The sequence below is a fragment of the Dreissena polymorpha genome, chromosome 2 (assembly GCF_020536995.1).
Source record: "Dreissena polymorpha isolate Duluth1 chromosome 2, UMN_Dpol_1.0, whole genome shotgun sequence".
Taxonomy (NCBI): Eukaryota; Metazoa; Mollusca; class Bivalvia; order Myida; family Dreissenidae; genus Dreissena; species Dreissena polymorpha.
Genome location: NC_068356.1, coordinates 27,632,398 through 27,650,278, shown reverse-complemented (window position 1 = coordinate 27,650,278; position 17,881 = coordinate 27,632,398). Strand labels below are relative to the sequence as shown.

General features: G+C 36.3%; 2 protein-coding genes and 1 long non-coding RNA gene across 3 annotated transcripts in view; all 3 read right to left on the bottom strand.

The window, feature by feature from the left end:
- Positions 1–1,167: 1,167 nt before the first annotated feature.
- LOC127866360 (uncharacterized) lies at positions 1,168–4,419 on the bottom strand. The gene is made up of 3 exons (XM_052406840.1): positions 4,315–4,419; positions 2,009–2,258; positions 1,168–1,766 (listed from the first exon to the last, which is right to left on the bottom strand). The coding sequence occupies exons 1-3, from the start codon at positions 4,372–4,374 to the stop codon at positions 1,660–1,662; spliced, it is 417 nt and encodes a 138-aa protein (XP_052262800.1). The 5' UTR covers positions 4,375–4,419; the 3' UTR covers positions 1,168–1,659.
- A 267-nt stretch (positions 4,420–4,686) lies between these two features.
- On the bottom strand, positions 4,687–5,645 carry LOC127866361 (uncharacterized). The gene is made up of 3 exons (XR_008042968.1): positions 5,545–5,645; positions 5,118–5,252; positions 4,687–4,774 (listed from the first exon to the last, which is right to left on the bottom strand). It is a non-coding gene; the product is annotated as an uncharacterized LOC127866361 (long non-coding RNA).
- Positions 5,646–13,474: 7,829 nt separating this feature from the next.
- LOC127869622 (protocadherin Fat 4-like) overlaps positions 13,475–17,881 on the bottom strand; it is a 74,488-nt gene continuing 70,081 nt past the window's right edge. The window contains exons 40-41 of the mRNA XM_052412279.1: positions 14,748–14,876; positions 13,475–13,504 (exon numbers count right to left, since the gene is read on the bottom strand). Of these exons, the coding sequence (XP_052268239.1) occupies positions 13,475–13,504; positions 14,748–14,876 (159 nt within the window). The remainder of the gene's footprint in view (positions 13,505–14,747; positions 14,877–17,881) is intronic.

Here is a 17,881-nt window from a genome sequence, read left to right as displayed (position 1 = left end):
AGTTATGCATTTCGCCATAAAGATATATATAAGATATTGAATAAATTTACACAAATATAATGAATTAGAAAATGTCACACTGCTAATGTTCTACAATTCAACGTGCTATTTAAATATCACCGAAAACATTATATTTCTAAGTTTAAAGTTGACGCAAATTAAATGATAATTTACCCATAAAAATAAAATTATTTGACCACACCACGAGAGCTAAGTTTACACACGTAGAACAGCCTGGTATCGAGAGAGATAAGCGAGAGAATATACACTTAAACATTTTAATTAAAACTCCTTCAATTAAATCGCTAAAATTTTCACTACCGCCTTATTGTAGCCAAACTAAGAAACCGTTGGCGATCATGTATTTAAAGGACTAAGAAACATTGTTAGGCATTTGCACATAAAAGTTTATCAAGTTAACCAAAACTGATATAACTATATTTTTTATCAAAATGGTTGCTTCAACCGTGTTTAAACAGAAGAAAACGATGACGTCATTACCACTTTGACATTCCGCAGCCAATTGTATAAACAATTTAACCACAAGGTAACCGCAAAATCGCGCCGTGGTTACCGCGTCTCGGCGGTTTGTATAAAAAAACGACGTTGACGTTAACCGCCCTATTACCGCGGTTCTTTTTAACCCACCTCTACGAGCTGGGTTAGATGCTGGTTACCACACGGACTACTGACCAACATGGCGGACGTTCTCTATTTTAGACACAGACAACAGCGACGATTTCGACGAATTGACTTACAAACGAATGGACTTGATGACGACGAACTGCGCCGAAGGTATAGGTTTTCTGCCCAGAGCCTAGACAGACTTGTCGACCTCTTGGATCCTAAATAAACGGTGGTAACCTAACCATGTAAATTACTGCGGTAATCAGATTACCACAGTTAATTTAAACCATCGTTTATACAATTGGCTGCCGATGTTTACAATCACCGTTTTACATGTTGGCCTACAAACAATGCTAAGTTTGTTCTAAACTAAAATAACTGTACTTTCGCTTGTTGAGGGTTCATATTAGTTCGATAAATATGTGAATAAGTCAATCAGCAAACATGATATTTTAAGTATTGTGTATACATGTTAAACGTATATTGGATAAATAAAAGACGGGGGTTGAATATAAAACTATTTTATTTAAAAAGCCACATTAGCCATTCAATCAAATCAATTCAGGTAGAGAACATTAATATAAACCGAGAGCGAAAAATAATATAATTTTAACATATAGCATGCTTCTATACACATAATGTATACATGATTAATGTAATCATTACATTATTTCGGTATTACACGATTAAAATCTGACAATGTAATGAAAGTTGCCTCAAGTGTTACGCAAAAACAAATCACAGACATTATTATGCACAAGATCAACACGTTTTAACTTAAGTGTGGTTCCGATGTAGACATACAGTATTACGTACAAGTATTTTGATTCTGATATACCAGTCTCATGTAAAAGTAATGACATTTTGATATACAAGTCTCACGTAAAAGTAATGGCATTTTGATACAACAGTCTCACGTAAAAGTAATTATATTCTTATATACATTTCTCATGTAAACATAATTTAATTATGATACACATATGCATCAATAAAATAGTGTCAAAGCCTTTCCATACTGACTGGCCGTTGATTCTAGCTGTGGAATTCATTTTCGTACGTGTTCCTTAATTCATTCGTATTTCTAAGATTGACCATGTTAACATCAATCCTTGCGTAATTATCGTGGTCTGTTGGTGGCGCTGTTAATGATAAAAATCAGATTTAGACCTCTAATGTATGCATTTATTTCACCATGTCTGGTTAATCAATGTTTAAATTCATAAAGCGTTGTCATAGGCAATTTGCAATTGACTCTTAATAACACTTAACTATGATATCGTATTAAGTGTGTTGTTAATTGAAGAAAAATAACTATTTCAACATTTTATGCTATTCTGATTATATCAAAGATATGCATCGTTATTGAACGCTCTCTATTTACCTGGTACATCATATTCTGAAGAGTCCTTTGTCTTTTTCATCAAAAGAGAGATGGCGATAACAAGACAAACGATGACTGCGAACAGAAGCACGCCCGTGATTATTAAACCAATAAGCAATCCTAGGTTACCAGTCATCTGGCATACTGATTCAGTCGGAAGGATGTCTGCATTACATGAATTGCGACCTGAAATGCTCACCAGCAAGACCGCAACGTTGAAACTTACCAAATCATTTTCACCCTTTGATACCTGCAGTATAGACGGAACTGGATTAGCAACGAACGACTTAAACTCTCCCTGCTATAAGGATTTAATTTCCAATCATCAAAACTACCTTCATTGTCATTTTTTAAATAAAAATTAATTGCATGCGATATTTAGTAGTATTACCTCAAAACACGTGATGCCCAAACGTAATATATATGCGTGATAATCGGATAATAGTGTAATTTAAATATGCTTGTTTTTATAATAGATACAACGATCTAAACAAGAGCACCGCCTTGCGGGTGCAGACCGCTCATCTATTTTCTTTTTAAAGGTGAAGGGACTCTCATTTTCAATCACAAAGGAGGGAGGGGTGGAGTGAAAATGGGTGTTAGTGTGGGGTTGTGGACAGTTATTACATTATCTTCAAAAAAAGCGAAAAAAAAAATCGGGGGCGGGGGGGGGGGGTGGGGTGGGGGGTGGGTGGGGGGGGTGGGGGTGGGGGGAAGGGCGATGGGGGGGGGGATTTTTTGGGTGCGATGGTTGGACGGTATTTCAAACATAACCGTTTAAAAAAAACAAATTGGGGGGGGTGGGGTGGGGTATAGTGTGAGGGTGTGGTGGTAATTTGTGAGATGATCTTAAAAAAAAAAAAAAAAAAAAAAAAAAAATTGGTGGGGGTGGGTTGGGGTTGGGGTATAGTGTGAGGGTGTGGTGGTCATTTGTGAGATGATCTTAAAAAAAAAATAGGGGGGGGGAGGGGGGAGGTGGGGGGGAGGGGGGAGGTGGGGGGGATGGGGGGAGGGCACGGGGGACGGTTTGGGTGGAGTCTATTGTGGTTTGTCAGGTAAGAGTAGTTTCGTCAAAGTATCAATCAAATCTAATCATAAATAAAGAAGTTATGGCAATTTTAGCAAAATTTAATAATTTGACATTGAGAGTCAAGGTCATTCAAAGGTCAAGGTAAAATTCAACTTGCCAGGTACAGTAACCTCATGATAGCATGAAAGTATTTGAAGTTTGAAAGCAATAGCCTTGATACTTAAGAAGTAAAGTGGATCGAAACACAAAATTTAACCATATATTAAAAGTTACTAAGTCAAAAAAGGGCCATAATTCCGTAACAATGACAACCAGAGTTATGCAACTTGTCCTTTTACTGTACCCTTATGATAGTTTTTTAGGTGTTCCAAGTATGAAAGCAATATCTATGATACTTTAGGGGTAAAGTGGACCAAAACATAAATCTTAACCAAATTTTCAATTTTCTAAGTATAAAGGGCCCATAATTCCGTCCAAATGCCAGTCAGAGTTACATAACTTTGCCTGCACGGTCCCCTTATGATAGTTAATAAGTGTTGCAAGTATGAAAGCAATAGCTTTGATACTGTAGGTATAAAGTGGACCTAAACACAAAACTTAATCAAATTTTCAATTTTCTAAGTATAAAAAGGGCACATAATTCTGTCAAAATGCCAGTCAGAGTTACATTACTTTGCCTGCACAGTCCCCTTATGAAAGTTAGTAAGTGTTGCAAGTATGAAAGCAATAGCTTTGATGCTTAAGGAATAAAATGGACCTAAACACAAAACTTAACCAAAATGTTCAATTTTCTAAGTATAAAAAGGGCACATAATTCTGTCAAAATGCATGCCAGAGTTATCTAACTTTGCCTGTCCAGTCCCCTCATGATAGTAAGTAAGTGTAACAAGTTTGAATGCAATAGCATTGATACTCACTGAGAAAAGTGGACCTAAACGCAAAACTTAACCAAAGTTTTCAATTTTCTAAGTATAAAAAGGGCACATAATTCTGTCAAAATGCACGCCAGAGTTATCTAACTTTGCCTGCCCAATCCCCTCATGATAGTAAGTAAGTGTACCAAGTTTGAATGCAATAGCATTAATACTTTCTGAGAAAAATGGACCTAAACGCAAAACTTAACCGGACGCCAACGCCAACGCCGACGCCGACGCCGACGCCAAGGTGATGACAATAGCTCATTTTTTTTTTCAAAAAATAGATGAGCTAAAAAATGACAAAAATAAATAGCAAATGATGTGATCGTATTGTTCAGTACATTACACATAAACATTACTTTAATGATCAAACGAATGTTGTCGCCGTTGTATCCTGCCTCAGTCACTGACTTATGCATTGATATCTCCGCTGTGTCAATGTTGATTCTAAATATCTCATGTACGTTACCTAAAAGTAGTTTCAACTTTAACCATTCTATTAATTTTATAAGTTAGACTGACATATAAAGTCATTAAATTATTAATGACATTACAAATCAACTGTAGAACACTACTGAATATTAAATATCGTTTACAGTTTTAAGACCTTATGTCAAGATTCATCAATGCAATATCTTGAGAAATGTATTGAATTTACCAATTAAAATATCAACTTTAACAATTGACTTATAATGTCTGCTTCATAGATTCAGTAAGAAACATGCAAAGAGTACCCGAATCTATACTGTATAGAAGCTTTATTTCTGTTTGATCCGGATCAATAGCCTGTATCCGTGTTGGGTATACAAAGAGGATAATCTAAAAATGAAACATATTGATAGATGGCATATACCGTTTGACATACGTAGCAATTCACTAGTATATTGTTATAAAATACGTTTACACAAATATCTTAATATTTTTATCTAATGTAAATTCCTTACTCCTAGTTTCAATGCTTTGATTGTTGTTGAGGGAAATTCTATAATATTGCTCGTACAACGTTAAGTTAAACTTCTTCACTAATTAAGTTTGAAGCAAATTACAACGTTTCATAAACGTTCTTCTGTAAAAGATACAGCAGAAATATGTGTTGTATTTAAGTTTTAGCAAAATAAAAGTTAATTCAGTCAATTCTCCGTATATTATCAGCAATACTTACATCCTTATATGTATCCATGATCTTAGCAGTATAGAGCGGAGCAAAACATTTAAAACACTCTGGGTGATCCCACAGCGGTCTTGTATTGTCTCTTAAAATGTTAGGAGTAGTGGAGGGGGGAATATATTCCGTAACCTTGACAAATAAATACAAACAAAAATGGCCTATTAACAAACTACAGACAATTAACTTAATCTTCTTCATATGTGTAGATTACTGTACGGCCCACAATAAGTTTTATTTGAATCATATCACCACAATATCAAAGATTTTTATCACTGTTAAATATAAACTATTGATATTCGTTTGAAACCATACAAACATGTTCTGTTGTTGTTGTTTTTTTTTTGCACACTCTAGAAATGCTTTAACAAAAACTAATATGTGCAATAAAGAACAAGAAATAGCACTAGTCCCGTTATGTGACCTGTTTAGTTGTTGCATTCACACGGTTTACCAGGATGGTCACTTGGATGGACGAAGAACTCGTGGGTTCGCCCTTGTCATAGACGTACGCCGTCAGCTAAACATGAATAATATAACATTATTCCAGCCTGGAGAGTCGTCGCATTAATGTAATGAGAATCTATATTGCCGCCATTATTATAAACATGGTTGAACCTATATATTACCATCATGAAACTATGTTGTATTTTTTTTAAACTATCGCATACATGAAGGGCACGATGACCTTTGATCGCCCTCCAACCAATGTCACTGGAATACAAAGATACATATAATATACATGTATATATATTTCGGAATGGTCGCATATAATATCGTTCATATAAATCACATAAATAATTTATGAATAGAGACACAGTAAATGTATTATAAATAAGTAAGAGGGGGTAATTCAGTATGTGATTAAGAGAGCCAATACATGTTTCCTGCTTATTATAAGTTAATACTTTAAAACACCACACATATATAACATAAATACCACGCACGCACAGCACGAGTCAGCTGAACGAAATATGAATAACAAGCCTATTTGACAAAGATTTAATTCCAGTTAAGAAGATGATTCAAATGATTACAGCAGTCAGATTATATCAAAATACGATAAATTAGTGTGTTTATCAGCGCAACCAATTCTAAAATAAACTTTATAAAAAGGATTTTGATTGCAGGCTTTAAAGTCTGAAGTTTGCCAATATCTGGAAAACTGGTCGGAAAACTATTCGACATATTGTCACATAGTAGGGTGATAGACATCAAGAAGGATCATTTGATCTTGAGGAAATTAAAACCCAATTTTACACTTTACAAAGAATCCACTTATTCAAGCATACTTAAATAAAGTTACTTTAAGACATTGACCCAAAAACATTTTTTTCGAAATCGAGTGATCGGTTCTGTTTTCATGTTTTGTTCTGTACGATTTGTATCTGAATCAGTTTAAGCCCTGTTGAATTATTCTAAGGGAAATTAAATAATTTTAACTCTCTGATTATACTCCTTTAATTGACGTTTCGGCATAATGCCTTTATCAAAACAATGAAATGTATATGTTAACTACATTTTTACGTCTTTTGACTGCACAATTTAAACAAAAATAATTACAACTTCTGTCACATTCATATTAATGCTGCATTCTGATTGGATTATTTGTTCACGTGACCGGTTTTTCATTTTCCGATGAACCCACTTCGTATGCAAATTTAAACATGAATATTCATGGCGCTACTTTCTGGTCATAAACAAGTTGCCAAAGAACGTTATGTTTTGCGCGAAACTTAATGGCGTTGTTTTTTATTGGTCAATAGCGAAATGACGTTTTATTTTTTGCGCGAACTTCAACGATATACACGTTTGACGGAGATGAAACCGAAACTGAAAATAGATTCATACGCTAGATTAAAAAGGACTTGTGTGACCCTAACCACGATAGAATTTCAGCTTTAAGATCATTTTGTGTTGTAATTATAAGAATTGAATAGCATTTTTCTGCATTCCATCGGTGTATGAACTGTAGGGAAAATAACACCCAATTTATGCATAAACGCCGTCGGCGTTTATGCAAATTAGGCGTAATTTTCCCGACAGTTCATACACCGATTAAATGCAGAAAAATGCTATTAAATTCTTAAAACAAAAAAGTTTTTAATCGTCAAATGACGTTGTACATGATGACGTCATAAATAACGTTATATAAAATGGCGCCAAAAATGGTAAAAATTCGCGAAAAAATGAAATGACTTTAAATACTTACATATTATGTCTCAAACTTATGTCAATAGTGTGCTTTATATATTTAATAAATTGATATTTTATAATAAAACAATACATCATCATATTTAATTATGATTTACCTAAACATGCAGATCTTTGAGATCATGCCGTTCTTAATGTTCTGAACTTAATGACAACACATCATATAAACACCCGATTTTAAGTATGAAATACCAAAAATAATAATCAAATTATTGTAAACAGAACAGGGTTTCATTCAATCATGTATTTATGTATTAATGTATTTATTTATGTATTAAGGTAGCGCACCTCTAATGATTTCCCGCGATTTCTTCGAAGGTTGAAGAGCCTACTATTAGGTGCCGTAGCCTAGTGGTTAAGGCGATAGACTAGAAATCTTTTGGGATATTCCCGCGCAGGTTCGAATCCTGCCGACGACGTATACTTTTTTGCGACGCGTTTTATTTATTTTCTAACGTAATTTGATTTAATATGGCATATAAGCTATATTTATTGTTAAATATGTTGCAAATTTTATGTACATTCTTCAATTATTAAAATTAAAACAACGTTATGGCAAAATTGGGTGATTTACTGTTGAAAATACGAACCATGCATGTTGCATTTTTATTTTTATTTCAAAAAGTAAACGGTAAATCTGTCTAGTTCTTGGTATTTTTGCTGTATATAGTGTTTCTATAAAAACTAAGTTTAAAATATGACTTAAATGATACTATTTTGAATTTTATGACACTTTGTTTTTAACCGACCCAATTTTTACTTGGCTGAAATCACTTACATTTCATGGCGCTCTTCCATAGATACAAATTTGTAAAAAATAAATGTCTGTAAAAGAATACTTATTTCATCTTGTTTAAACTTTAAACACCTTTACAGCATATGTACACACCAACTGCATGCCCATATTTGGAAATTTGAATGAATTATGGAACTTTTATATACGCCAGGGGTGAAAATAAACTGGACAAAAGCCGAGCGTGGGGGTGGTTTTGAAAAAATCGGTATATTTTTTTAAAAAGCATGGAAAGCCTACCTACAAATTTGCATGTAGTTCAGTGAAATGATGCTGATTAAGAAAATAATTAATTAGATTATATTTGGATATGTGCCCATTAGAGGTGCGCTACCTTAATGTATTTTTTATGTATTTATTTATTTATTCATTCATTCATTCATGCGTTCATTCATGCGTTTATTCATTCGTTCATGTATTTCTTTCTTTCTTTCTTTATTCATTCATCTATTTATTTATTTATCTATCTATTTATCTATTCATTCCGTTTGTGCGTACGTGGGCTTGTTCATTGGTTTATTGGTTCGTTCGTTCGTTCGTAATTTCTTTCAGTCAGTCAGTCAGTCAGTCAGTCAGTCAGTCACTCAGTCAGTCAGTCACTCAGTCAGTCAGCGAGCGAGCGATCATCATCATCATCATCATCATCATCGTCAACAACAACAACAACAACAACATCATCATTATTATCATCATCATCATCATTATCATCATTTTTATTTTTTTTATTTTTTATTTCATTTCCTTATATACTTTGTTTTATTTGTACTGTATTATATTAAATGCATATTATGTTAATGCTGCCACGTTAAAACAAAATGCATGTTGAATGAAGTTACAAAAATCGATTGGTGATATCGTCACATAGCAGGAGGAAGCGTGCCTTGGGTACTTTATGACATCTCATGCCGACATGGCGATTGATTTCGGTGTGTCCTGTTTATTGGACCCTTAATGCAATAAAGCCGCTTTTAATAATGGTGATAACTGTAATTTCTATTGCTTAACAATACGAGAAAACAAATGCCACAGGTTATTTATTTGACTCTTTCTTTGTTTCAATTAATATTAAAACTATATTGATTATCTGAAATGTGACTGTCTTTAGTTTGAAGATTTAATACGAAATTACATTAAAACTATAGTTGTTAATTTACTAAAGCAATTGACTCTTTAACATGTGTTTTTTTTTTATGAAACTACGATAATGGTAGCAAGAAGTATCCTTTTTTTAAGATGCTCGGTACATATCCCGATCGTGAAAATTAAGGTTGAAATAAAACGTTATATTTAAATAACAGATTTTTTAAGTTTTAAATCGCATATTAAAGGGGCCTTTTCACAGATTTTGGCATTTTTTTAACTTATTCATTAAATGCTTTATATCGATAAATATAAACACTGGATCGTAAAAGCTCCAGTAAAAAATCAAGAATAAAATTTAAAAAAGGAAAAGAACATTGCCCGGACCAGGTTTCGAACCAGTGACCCCTGGAGTCCTGCCAGAGTCCTGAAGTAAAAACGCTTTAGCCTACTGAGCTATTCCGCCGAGTACATTTACTTGAAGTATTTTATACCTTATATAAGCAATCTTCGTAGTTTCACAAAATTTAACGACACAAACAGAACTCTCCAAATTATTTAATCGTTTCGCGTTGCAACGCTTTATAATTTTTAGGTTTTAAAATCGTCAAAAGATGCATATAATGGCTATATTAGACAATGGTAAATGTTCAGTATTACTGTTTCCTCACAAATATCATAACTAAAACGAAAATTTGCGAATCTGAAACAACTTTTTTCAATTTTGTCAATTTACCAAAGCGTGAAAAGATCAGTTTAAACACATCAAATGTTTTATGTAGTGTATTGTATATTTACGTATGACAGTTTGAAGTCTTGCTGATATAATTTATAAATCATTAAAAAGGGCATATCATATTTCCCGTGCACTTTTATACACTTAATAATAGTATTTGCCGGGAAAGAAAACCATATAGGAAGTATCAAGTAAATGAATGCAAAAGTGTAATCAAACTAAACACTTGTTTGCGTACATCTAACTTGAACTACATTAAGCACTGTTATATGCATCATAATATCAGTCATATGGCATATTATTTATGTAGCATACGTCTGTTCTCAAAAATTGAACTATATGTTATTTAAGTATTTCATTTAGACGCTGTTGTCTTTCCACACATTCTAATCACACATGTATGACTACTTGCGTTTCTTAATTGGAAAATCTAACCTGTACTTTACGACAGAAAATTTAAGTCAGACTAATATATAACGGAGCCGGTCGATGTCTGATCTATATTAATGAACTTGACGCTCAAATGGATAAGATTTAGGGATCACAACCAATTTAAGTCAGACTAATAGCCGGCCGATGTCTGATCTATATCAGATAACTTTACGCTCAAATAGATAAGAAAGGGATCACCACAGCAGGTTGCTAATACACAGTGTAGACTTCCGCTGTTTTATTATTGAAACATGTTTGTTTAGAAAGCATGGCCAAAATAATATGGAATCCAATTTTGAAATAAAAAATCGTCTGAAAATAGCGCCGTTGACTTGGTAATTGAAGAGTATAGATGACATCAAAGAAGTGATTTTCTAGACACCTGGAGACAACTGAGGACGACACATACAATTAAGTAAATAATAAAACAACTAATAAGCATCCTATGGAGGCAGATGATATCTTACTTTAAAGTCAACAGATAAGTTGAGGCTAAAAGTCGTATTTTATAAAGGAATATAATTGCATCTCTGTCCAATTAGATGTCTTGCAAGCGAATGTTTATTTCAAATGTAGTATGTGCTGTGATAGAAACCAACTTTGCGCATAAATTATTAAGTTATTTAATAACGTGCCTTGGACGCTTTCTCGTCTGTGAGAGTTTAAACTTGTATTATACTGTGAAAAGCACCTATGGTACTTCACCGATGTTATTTCTATTTAATTTTAGTAATTTACACTATTTCAATTTAGAACGTTTTTTATAATTTTATTTTATTTTGTATGTTTGTTACAACAATATCTTTAAAAAGAAAATTAATACATTTAATTAACTAAAAACAGCTAAAAGGTTGAACATAAAATAAGTAAATAAATTATTAAATACATCAAAAAATGAATAAATGACTAAATGGCTGGCTGGCTGGCTGGCTGGCTGGCTGGCTGGCTGGATGGATGGAAGGGAGGGAGGGAGGGAGGGAGGCAGGGAGGGAGGGAGGGGGGAAGAAGGGAGGGAGGGAGGGAGGGAGGGAGGAAGGGAGGGAGGAAGGAAGTAAGGAATGGGGGGAGGGAGGGAGGGAGGGAGGGTGTGAGTGGGAGGGGAGGGAGGGAGGGACGGAGGGAGGGACGGAGGGAGGGAGGGATGAACGGAGGTAGGAACGGAGGTAGGAACGGAGGGAGGGACGGAGGGAGGGACGGAGGGAGGGACGGAGGGAGGGACGGAGGGAGGGGACGGAGGGAGGGACGGAGGGAGGGACGGAGGGGAGGGACGGGAGGGAGGGACGGAGGGAGGGACGGAGGGAGGGACGGAGGGAGGGACGGGAGGGAGGGACGGAGGGAGGGACGGAGGGAGGGACGGAGGGAGGGACGGAGGGAGGGACGGAGGAAGGGAGGAAGGGAGGGAAGGAAGGAAGGAAGGAAGGAAGGAAGGAAGGAAGGAAGGAAGGAAGGAAGGAAGGAAGGAAGGAAGGAAGGAAGGAAGGAAGGAAGGAAGGAAGGAAGGAAGGAAGGAAGGAAGGAAGGAAGGAAGGAAGGAAGGAAGGAAGGAAGGAAGGAAGGAAGGAAGGAAGGAAGGAAGGAAGGAAGGAAGGAAGGAAGGAAGGAAGGAAGGCATGAAGGAAGGAAGGAAGGAAGGAAGGAAGGAAGGAAGGAAGAGAGGAAGGAAGGAAGGATGGAAGGAAGGAATGTTGGATGGATGGATGGATGGATGGATGGATGGATGGATGGATGGATGGATGGATGGATGGATGGATGGATGGATTGATGGATGGATGGATAGATGGATGGAAGAACAAACGTACGAACTCATGAACAAACGAACGAACCAATGAACAAACGCACGAACGCACAAAGTAACGAAAAAAAAACGGACGGACGAAGGGATGGAAAGATTAATGAATGAATGAACGAATGAATAATTAAATAAAAACAAAAAACAAAACAAAAATGTTTAAAACATAAATACATAAATGAATGAATAAATGCATGAACGAACGAACGAATGAATGATCGAACGAACGGACGAACGAACAAACGATCCGAGGAACGAACCAAAGAACGAACCAACCAACCAACCAACCAACAAACAATAAGAACAAACCAAAAAAGAACGAAATAACAAAAGAACAAACAAACGAACAAACAAACGAACGATCCGAGGAACGAACCAAAGAACGAACCAACCAACCAACCAACCAACAAACAATAAAAAAACGCACGAAATCACAAACGAACAAACAGACGGATGGACGAACTGACGGACGGATGGAAGGATACATGAATGAATAAATTAATAATTAGATAAATAGATGGGTAAATACTTAAAAAAATAATTAAAAAAATTACGTTCATACTTTTTGTTTGTTATTATTTTTGCTATTGCATACTTAAATATAATTTAACTACAAATATCAACAAATGCATAGTGTTTTTCAATATTATGAATCTATTGTACATTTCACAGGTATTACAAATAAACCACGCGGTAACAAGATAGATTCACGTTAGCATTTATTATATTCAATCTTAAAATGTTCTAAATTCCTTGAATAAAATAAATATTTGCATTCCATATTTCACATATTTATTAAGTTCAAGACCTAAAAGGGCGTTTTTCTTCATTATTTTCAATAAATAATCGAGAGATCGAGATACCGTGACCTAATACCTTTTCCTTCGTTATCTATAAATACACTATTTATTTATAGATCTTTTATCCAGGTTACCTACAGGCTAACCCCATACAAAATGGTATGATGCTAATACCATTGCCTGTCCGTACAGGCTAACTCCGTTAACCTAAGTCCTGTTGAACAGACTAACTCGAGTCGTATCGGGTGATATAAAACAACTTTTTTATATGGCATTTGAAAAGGGCAGAGTGGCGATAAATGGCTTTGAAAGAGGGCAGCGCGGCGCTACACAAAAAAGGGCATGGCGACCCGCAACGCTAAATCGACATGGAAAAAACACTATGTTACATCACAAACCTTCACTTATAACTGCAACACATAGCTTATGTTACATCATACACCTACACCGGTAACTAACACATAGCTTATGTTGCATCATACCCCTTTACTTGTAACTGCAACACATTGCTTATGTTACATCATACACCTTCACTTGTAACTGCAACACATAGCATATGTTACATCATACACCTTAATTTGTAACTAACACATAGCTTATGTTACATCATACACCTTCACTTGTATCTGTAATACATAGCTTATGTTACATCATAAACCTTCACTTGTAACTGTAACACATAGCTTATGTTCGATCATGCACCTTCACTTGTAACTGTAACACATAGCTTATGTTCGATCATACACCTTTACTTGTAACTGGAACACATAGCTTATGTACACCATACCCTTTCACACAAAGCAAATCCATTTACATCTCAGATACAGACTTTTGATGCATTCGTAGTCCGTAAGAAAATCAAATATAATTACAGACCTTTCTTAAAAGATCCAAGTTGAAAAGGCCTCATTTCCAAACTTAAGATACTGATTAGCAGCAAGCAGCTTAAAACCTAAAAACTCTGCGAGTTACTAGTTGCATATGGCAATTTGTGTAAGGTTTATGTTACATTTATTGCATGTATAAAGAAAAACATGTTCACTTGTAATTGTGCTACATAACCAATGTTAGAGTTACTGTGTGAGAACAGAAACACATGCTCACTTATAAGTTTAATAGATGAAAAATTAAATTACTGCATTTCGTCCCCTAACCGCGAAAATGGCGAATCTCAGTTTTGGCACGAAAACAGGTTTTGACATTTTCGCAGTGGTGAAAAGGCTCGCTTCTCCCGCGAAGAATTCCAACGTCCTATCCAATCGGCTTACAAAGTTATACCCATGTAAATGTGTGCGAAAATTTCCAAAGTAAATGTAAAAAAGTCAGCGGCGGATAAAAAAAATTAAGAAAAGCTTGCGTCAAAGCTTGCGTTAGACATTTTTCTCATATTGACTACAAAAAAATGTCACACGTCACTTTTAACATTATGAAACATGAAGGGATATTGAAAAAGTAATTACGAAAAGTTTTAGCTACATTATGTAATAAAAAAAAAATATATGACGTTTTTTACTTCTCCTGAAAAGTTGTAAATATTGAGGTTGGCCATTTTCGCGGGGAGGGGACGATTTGTACTTTGCCTCATTTTTTCATAAACACACAAATACAAGTCGTAACTACTTAATTAAATAAATATCTCAAACATTATATACAACATTCTCACACAAACATATATAACAAATAGTACATTTTTACATGTTGTGGTAACAACTTAAAAAAATGAAACTAGAGGAATCTTTTTGAAAGTATGCACAAAACAAACAGATTGACTTTGACTACTTACTCTGTACTCAAGGAGATCATCATTTCGGAGTGACCTGTTCACAGAGATATCTCCTGTTGTGGAATTAATAACAAAGAAGTTGTTGGCAGGTGGCAAACCAATCAGCTCATATCGCAGGAATGGATTTCTCTATTATAAACACAGCAGCATTATAAACAAATTTTTAAAGTAAAATTCATTTTAAATATTAAATACTTACCTGTTATCTCTAGCTAATCCCTTTCTAGGGAGTTAATTATCCGGAAAACTTTAAGCGCTGGGAATCATCCAACTCTAATAAAGAAAACCAAGTCAGGTTAAACATAGTACGATATAACCTAACCGGAAATCAAGAACAAAGACTCATCTTTCCTTTACAAAAACATAAATGTCGATGAGCGGGGTGGGAGGTGGGACTTACTGATAACAGGTAAGTATTTAATAATTAAAATGAATTTTACTTTAAAACTTTGTTTTAATATCATAAATACATACCTGTTATCTGTAGCTGATTTTGCAGCTGCGGCGGGAAGGTTCGAATATTTTTTCCCATCACAGCAGAACCCATATTTAGGGTTTTCAGCCAGAGATAGTAGATCCTGTCCTCAGATTATCTTCGTAAGTGCCATATTGTCCGTACTTAATTCTCTGATGGCCTAGTGTACTTACGCCATAGAAGAAATTACAGTTTGAGCCACAACATGAGGACCCAACATATACAAATTGTCTTGTTGGCACTCAAGAGAACGAAGATAAAAAGAGGAGAAGGTGGTAGGATTCCTCCAGAAAGCAGCTTGAAGCACTTCAGACAGTGGGGTATAATTAATATAAGCCCACGAAGCCGAAAGAGCTCTTAATTCATGCGGTCTTATCTTAAACAGGGATAAATCACTGGATGAAAGAGAAGAATAAGCCTTCTTAATTGTCGAGGCTATCCAACGGGAAATAGAAGCCGCAGACACATCGCCCCCCCCCCTTTTAATGGAATTAAAAGTCTTTTACGAGAACCTCGAATAAACTTTACTCTCTTAAGGTAGAACTTCAAAGCCCTTACCGGGCAAAGGAGTCTATCATCATCTTCATGCCCACAAGTTCTAGAAAGACTTGGAACTTTGAAGGGTTTGGAAGCCATAGAGGGAAGTTGATTTTAAGCAAGAAATCCTGGCTGACATAATAATGTAACAGATCCATCGACAGCATCAAAACGAAGATGGTTATCTCCTATAGAAAGAGCATGAATTTCACTTCTCCGTTTGGATGAAGCCATAGTAAGAAGAAAAAACGGTCTTCCAGGTTAGGAACTGTAAAGAAGCCTGATCAAGAGGTTCATAGGGAGCCTTAATAAGCGAACCAAGCACACGCTAAATCCCATTTAGGAGCCAGTGTTCGAGATACAGGACGTTTAAGTTCCATAGCTCTAATCAGTTCCGAAATCGCTGGATCAGCACAGATTTGTGATGACTTAGTAAAAGCCAATGTATGCGAAATCATAGATCTGTATCCTTTGATAGAGCTAAGAGAAAGTTTCTTATCATCAAAAAAATAGATGAGAAAATCCGCTATGCGTCTAGCAGAGGGATTGAAGGGATCAATTTTCCCTCGAATACACCAATTAGAGAAGAGTCTCCAGCGAGCATCATAGACTGCTCTGGTGGATTTTCTCCTTGCAGAAGCAACGAGGGTTGAAGCCCTGACAGAAAAACGTTTCTTCTGCAGAGATTGCCTAATAACGGCCAGACGTGTAAGTGGAACATTACTGGATCCGCATGTAGTCTGCCGCTTTGAGATAGAAGATCTGACCTGTGAGGAAGTTTCCTGGGATAATCGTACAGGAGACTGAGAATATCGTTGAACCAAGATCTCCTGGGCCACCAAGTGGCAATCAGGAGTATCCGGCATGAGCTCACCCTGATTTTCGCCAATATTTGGGGAATTAGAATGGGTGGGGGATAGGCGTAAGCTTCCAGTTGGTCCCAAGCGAACGAAAGCGCGTCTATTGCCCACGCTGCTGGATCGTAAACTGGACTCACATACAGAGGTAGTCTGTAGTTGTGTCTGGTCGCAAATAGATCGACCAGGGGATAACCGAACTTGAAAAGATCTGGTTGGTCACTTCTTGATGAAGTGTCCATTCCGATGGAAGTATCTGGTGTTTGCGAGACAACCCATCCGCAAGGGTGTTGAGGCGACCTTGTATGTATTTGGCCAGAATATAAATGTTGAGTGTTTTGCAAAAAAACAAGTCATTTCCTGGTTTCAAGATACAGGGATTGAGAATGTGTTTCCCCTGTGCCTGGATGTAAGCCACCACCGATGTGTTGTATGTTGACACCATCACGCAAGAGTCTCGAAGATGTGACTGGAAATGAGATACAGCTAGAAATACTGCTCGCATGTTTAGATTGTTGATATGAAGGTGAGATTCCTGATGAGACCACAACCCTGAAACTATTAGACTGAGAGGTTCCAGGTGAGCACCCCATCCTTCCTTGCTCGCATCCGTGATTAGATGTAATGACGGTTGCTGAGGAAGATGTGGTACTCCTGCTAAGAGAGTCTCCTCGTCTAACCACCACTGAAGATGAGACACTAGGGAAGGATAGATTGGAATCTGTTTTAACAGATGGCCCGGAGACCATTTCCAACAAGCTGAGAGATAATGCTGAAGAAAACGTAGGAATAGACGTCCCAACTGCACAAAGTCTGCTACTGAGCTCAGGATACCGTTGAGAGAGAGGAACTCTTGAGCTGTTATATGAGACTGGAACAAAACCCAGTTGACCTTTACTAGAAGGTCTGATATACGTTGACATGACACTCTGACCGATTGATGTGTGTCAAGAAATTAATTCCCACGAAAGTGAAGTCCTGAGAAGGAATGAGGTCTGATTTGTCTGCATTGATAAGGAGTCCTAAAGAGAGGAGTTCCTGGTGTAAGAGCCAGTCGTCGAAATACTGAATAAGAACAATCCCGTGAACTCGGAGGTGAGCTCCGACTGCAGCCATTAGTTTGGTAAAAACTCGTGGGGCGGTCGCCAAACCAAATGGCATGGCCCGGAACTGGTAGACTTGGCCATGAAAGGCGAATCGAAGGTACTTCCGGAAGTTGGGATGTATAGGAACATGGAAGTACGCATCTTCCAGATCCAAAGACA

What these genes read in the sequence shown, in the direction of transcription:
- LOC127866360 (XM_052406840.1), bottom strand. Translation starts at nt 4,374, where the DNA reads ATGCATAAGTCAGTGACTGAGGCAGGATACAACGGCGACAACATTCGT. An exon ending in ACATTCGTTTGATCATTAAA is followed by an intron (nt 2,259 to 4,314) that starts GTAATGTTTATG and finishes TCTATACTGCAG; the next exon opens with GTATCAAAGGGTGAAAATGA. An exon ending in TTCAGAATATGATGTACCAG is followed by an intron (nt 1,767 to 2,008) that starts GTAAATAGAGAG and finishes TATCATTAACAG; the next exon opens with CGCCACCAACAGACCACGAT.